The sequence below is a fragment of the Taudactylus pleione genome, unplaced genomic scaffold, assembly GCF_031769625.1.
Source record: "Taudactylus pleione unplaced genomic scaffold, aTauple2 ptg000934l, whole genome shotgun sequence".
Taxonomy (NCBI): Eukaryota; Metazoa; Chordata; class Amphibia; order Anura; family Myobatrachidae; genus Taudactylus; species Taudactylus pleione.
This window is the reverse complement of record NW_028285335.1, coordinates 924,001-930,000: the sequence shown is the minus strand read 5'-3', so window position 1 is coordinate 930,000 and position 6,000 is coordinate 924,001. Positions and strand designations below refer to the sequence as shown.

Here is a 6,000-nt window from a genome sequence, read left to right as displayed (position 1 = left end):
CTGTACATCCAGGCAAACACTATGTACTCATTTTGTTGAGTTGTAATATATATATTTTTTCCCGCTGCGTTTCTATGTTATGAGGAGCCTGTATCATTTAGCCTGGGCCCTAAATCATTGTTGAACCGTAGGCACGGCGGATATCTTGTCCTCATTATCTTTTCTTCTATCATTACAGACATCTCAACAGCGAGCATGCTTTGGATGACAGGAGTACAGCTCAATGTCGAGTCCAGATGCAAGTTGTGCAGCAATTAGAGTTACAGGTAAAATTCCGTCACGTTTTACTGGATTCTTGTTTTGTAATTTAAATGTGGTAGTTCCAAGTCTTCCCCCCCCCCCCCCCCCCTCCTCCCTCCGTTATATGAGCTCTGCAAGTGGTTGCATTATTCTGGATTAAAATTTGCCATCAATATATTCATCATTCTACTCACAAAGAGAAAATCCGATTGGTCTTAAATTTGCATTGCAATAGAACAATGCATCCAAATACAACTTTGGCTTAATCGAAATAAGGCACTTCCCCCAAATCAATGAGAAGGATTTCCTTCTCCTAAATTGAACGGCGATGCTACAGGAGTATTATGTCCTATGGGTATCACTTAACTGATACAAGAGGTGTTTAAAGGGCTATCAAAAGTATATGTGAATTTTTTTATAGTGAAGGACTAGTAAAAGCATTAACGTATGTAATTTATCAGTAACAGTAATTAATGAAGACAAGGCTTTCATCAGGGGAAGATGCTTTCCATGTACGCATCAGACTTCCTGTCCGTAGGCCAGTTCCTTGGCTTTGCAATCAGTCTTTATGAGCCTAAAATGGTTGATAACAGCGGACAATAAATTGAACGCATTAAATTGTTTCACGGTGTAGGACGGTTTACATACACATTTTGGATCTTGTATTTTGGGATTTATAGACCCTTTAATCTCCACATTTCTCATAATCGTCATCTTAAGTAATGGGATTTGATTGCTATTAAAGGGGCTTTATCTTCTAAAATGTCATCTGCTTAATGGTTCCTAGTACAGGGGAAATCCTATGTTTATTCTGTGCTGGTGCCTACACAGGGAATTAGATCTCATTCTCTTTGCTCTTGGTTGTATCTTTGACTCTCTGGTTGTTGAGTCTAACACCTATTGATGTCATACCTGTGCCTTACGTCCTGCATGTCCAAGCTTTTGTAGTGAGGGTTATCAAACTTCTAATCTAGGCAGGAGAGCTCTCAAAGGAGATTAAAAGGTTATGGGGAAGATGATACAAACAATGGCAACTTTACTAAATGGTGACTATTTTTATACATTTATCCTTTAATATTTATTTTAGAGAAATTCCAAGAAAGAAACAATAATCAAATTTCATAACGTTATAAGTTGGGCGGGGAGGTATAGGGGGAAATTATGAGCTGCCATTAAGTTAGATAAGCTATAAAATAATTTTAAATATAAACTTCAATAATCACAAACAAAACAAAATGCATCCTAACACTGTATATGAAGTCCGTAGATGTTGTTTTGTACCAGCCTTAACGTGCAGGATGGGTGACGCCGATAGGCCTCGGCAGAAGGTGAGAAATTAACCCCATCACGTCATGGGTTTGTGCAGACCCTGATTATGCTCGGTGTTGCATAGTTGCTTCTGAATGAAATGCCTGCTTTGTATGCAAGCCGGCAGAACGAAGATATATAGAGGGCCCTGGGCTAAATAGGGAAGATAATTACATTTGGAATTTTGCAGAGTTTAAAGTCATTTGCAGCTTCAAATAGTCACTGAGAAATATCTGCAAAAACAGACTTTAAACTTTCTGTTGTTGCTATCCCTCTGTAAAAAAAAGCATATATCTTTTTAATTACATAACGTTTTAATTCCTATCTCAATTTGTCTTGTGTCATTTTGGCTCCTGCATGAATCTGGGCCTTTCTTTTTCCCTTCCCTCCCAGTGTCCTCTTCATTAACCCAGTATGGCCTAATTTATTTCCCGGTATCGTAGTGTGAAGCGTAAATTATCGAGTCTTGCAGAAACAATTACAGGAGGAAGTTGGCTATGTGGTGACATAAATGGAAACCAACCACACACCAAGCAATTATACACTCTTATTAAGATTTACAGCTGATATTTTAGAGTGGAAATAATACATCAAACATCATTTTCTCTAGAGAATTTTAATACTTACTATTTTATTGTTGTTAGAAATGGTAATTTCCAATTATTTAATGTTCAAAAAAAAAAAAAAGGGCAGTTTTATCAGAATCCCTGTTCAAGCAACGGAATACAGTTTTATTTAGTTAACGGGTCGAGCCATACATGTGTAGATGGCGGCCCTTGCCCTGCATCAATCCCTACAGTGATGACATTGAAGAATGAGTGACAAAGTACCTCATGCCTCGGTGACATCACTAGAGCCTAGTGAATAGCCCTACTGCATACGAAGGAATGCTGGTTCAACTCACAAAATGGCTGCCCCCACTTTGAGTAGATACAGAGTTCACTAGAAATCGTGGCGAGAATCATTTTGAATATGAATAGATTGGTCATTTTCAATTAAATATTTCGATAATATGCAAATTTGTGCAGCATTTTAGCAAAAAACATTGCGTCATAATAGACATCAATTAAAATAATGTGGTGTTTTATAGATACCAGTGTGGTTTAGGGCTCCAAGGGGTCTATTTACTAAGCAGTGTTAGGAGACAGAGTGAAAAGTGATAAGGTGCCAGCCAATCAGCTCCCAACTGCCATCTCACAGGCTGTGTTTTAAAAATGACAGTAGGGAGCTGATTGGCTGGCACCTTATCACTTTCTTATCACTTTTCACTCTGTCTCCTAACACTGCTTAGTAACTAGACCCCCCAAGACCGAAGAGCATTACATTTAGTCATTTCCGTGGCTTTACTACACTGTGCCCTTTATGATTTAATTTCGTTGTTTATGTAAGAAAACATTTATCAGTTATTACTATTTTTTGTTTAGATTAGATGCTGATTATTTCTGCTCCTGTTTGTCGTTGTTTTTTTGTGATTCTTAACTGTTGTCTCAGCAGCAAAAGTTTCATAGACCTGTTGTAAACTGTGACTACACCATCAATACATACATCTGGCCTCAATACGCCCACGCAGCGCCACTTCCCAGGTGTGAGTGAGCCGCCAGGTCCCGTGCTCCTCTGCTAGCATTGGGCGTCTTTTGTTGCCGAAAATGCATCTAAGTCACAATGCGATACGACTAGGATGTACCAGCAGACTGTGCTGATTAATTTGTTATGTGACACTTGTATATCTGTGTGCACCTGAGTCTGTATATGAACCACAACGGAACTTGGAAAGAAAAAAGCTGCGGCCGCTACATTGTCGCACTTTTATACGGTTTCAGAGACTCAGTCGCACACAGATATACAAGTGTCGCCTGTCACATTAATCAGCACAGTCTCCTGGTGCGTCCTAGTCGCATCACATTAACACACCAGCGCTAGCAGAGTAGCACGGGACCTGGCGCGCCAAGACGGGCTTTTTAGCGCGAATGCAGCAAACGTGTAAGGACACATTTGTAGTGGCCTGAACACCTCTTAAATTGATTATCAATATTATGTTTATAGTTTATCTTCATGTTCAGTTTTTTTTTCCTTGTAGCTTTATTTGTGCTGGATGTTTGCTGCAAGAATCTGCTAATCTTTCTGTAAATTCATATTTTCTAGCATTACTTGAGTTTCTCCCTTTTAAACATGGCAGCACGAGTTGGAAAACACAGAATGTAAACAGGCATTTATAGTAAACAGATGAGTTTAGAAGGTCACTTCTGCAACTTCCAAAGTATTCAGTCAACATTAAAAAGGGCAACTTGTCAGGCTGATCATTGGAGTCTCTTTTTGTGGTACAGGCCTCTCCAATAAACAATGTTGTCTTGCAGCTGTCACGGGGGCATTAGCCTCTGTTTGTAGGGTCTCTAAGCCTCCATTGAGGCAGATGATCGTCATGAAGTGATCTGGTTGGATTTTGAGTTCCTGCTAAATAGAGTTTGGGTTCTGCACAATCTATAATTGATGTATTGTCTTGTACTATCAATATCTAATAATAATTTCTATTTGTCATTTTTGAAAAAATATTTTCCACTGATACTTTTTATTCTTGTGTCTCTTTTTATTTGATGCCAAGTACGGGCCGAATTTGGAGATTTCCGTAAATCCGAAATTTGCAGATCTGCGCATGTACAGATCGGTTTCTACAATGTCTGTCGCAGTGCCCCAAAAGCTGCAGCATGGTTGACATGCTGTTGGCGTTTCGGGGGGCTGTGGCGGTGAGCGTTCCAGAAACGAGAGAGTGTCGCTCCCACTTTCTGGGCGTGGCGAAGCAGGTAGCCCAGCAGCGCGATATACCCGGACATCCAGAGTAACCTGAGGGTACTCAGATGTCCGATGGTCAACCAGTTGATCCAATGCTGCATCTTCAGACACCGAAGATGTCTCCTGCGCTATTTACATATTGTAGCACAGCCGCTGCTGCTACCATAGCGTCCATCTAAGACCCCCACCAGTACATTCATTGTAAAGTGAGCATACACCCCTATGTACTATACCCTTGTGTCATTCACCTTATCCCTTATTTAGAGTATACCCATCACAAACACGGTGGTAGTGCTCATTTTGCAAGTCGAGACACAGTCCCGTGAGCATTAGCCTATCCATTCACTGGGAAGCAGTGACATTATTCAGTCATGAGGCACAAGCTGACTCAGTGATGTCACTGGTCCACAGTGAAACGATAGGCTGTTGTGGACTAAGCACACAAAATGGCGCCACGTGCATATGAAGAGTGAATGACACTCGTGGTTGACCTTCTGAGGCTTCACCACAGTGGAAATAGTTGGTGAACGATGACATTTGATCCAGTTGTGGTGTTGAAGAAGTATACGTAATATTCAGTATGGCGATAATGTTTTAAAATCTATTTCTTTAGAGTTCATATTTAAAGCTTTGGTGAGTTCCACCCTCTTTCTGAGGTAATTTCCACATCTAATGTAACCAAGTGATTTCAGACGGAAGTTGTGCTATGGACACATGACAGGAAGCAGTGAATGCTCATTAAATATTTGGCATAAAGTCAAAATACTTGGGGTGATTTGAAAGGACTTTAAATCTCAACGTGTATGTTTAACATGAGGGGAGCAGCCATCTTGGTCTATAAAATAGACCCACAATGGAACAGTGCCTCTAGTGGCCAGATTTCCCTGGAAATGGCAAAATGCAAGTTTGGTTTTATCGAGGAATAACAATGCATCTCTCAAACAGAAGACCCTTGTCTTAAACCGCAATAATTGCTCTAGAAAATATATAATTTATAGATTTAGTAATGTTTCAGTATAATATCCCTTTAACAGTGTGATAGTCACGCACATGATTACGACTTGTAAATGAATAAGCCATGAGCAGCAATGCTTGCAGCTTAGCGGCAAGTAGTATATAATGACCCGAGGCGCAATAGCCTCTCGTAATTTCCTCATGTATTGTTCATGCATTCATTCACAGAAATTAATTTTATGCAGAACCATTGCACTATGTAATGTATGCAATGGAAGCGTGATCAGGTGTGTGTCCCTTGCTTAGCGCCGTTTAGGTTGTGAAGGTCTATTACTGAGGCCATGCCACATGCCAGTTCAATTTTTATTTATTCTTGCTGATGCTTTGCAGAATACGTCTCGGTCTACAGTTTTGAAACTCAAGGATTTTATCCAGGGCGCATTTCACGTGAAAGACCACCGAGCCAAAAGTATAAACAATAATTGCATATTTTAGCACTGCTCTGGACTTCTGACGATGCAAAGGGTGGCAGCATATTAATCAAAGCCCCTTCCATCATACTAGTACAGAGGAACACTTAAAGCAGGGGTGGGGAACCTTTTTTCTACCGTGGGGCCATTTTCATATATATATTATTCGCGGGCCTGGTGCAGACCACGCCCCCTCCATGTTACATCACACGGGGGCAGGGCCACAATTGCCAGCGACTAC

At 40.5% G+C, this 6,000-nt stretch overlaps 1 protein-coding gene across 5 annotated transcripts in view; it reads left to right on the top strand.

Moving 5' to 3' along the window:
• The window catches only part of FOXP1 (forkhead box P1), an 801,632-nt gene that overhangs the window by 756,469 nt on the left and 39,163 nt on the right, over positions 1–6,000 (top strand). For all 5 annotated transcript variants that reach the window (XM_088459772.1, XM_088459768.1, XM_088459769.1 and 2 more), the window contains one exon: positions 179–266. In XM_088459772.1, the coding sequence (XP_088315898.1) occupies positions 179–266 (88 nt within the window). The remainder of the gene's footprint in view (positions 1–178; positions 267–6,000) is intronic.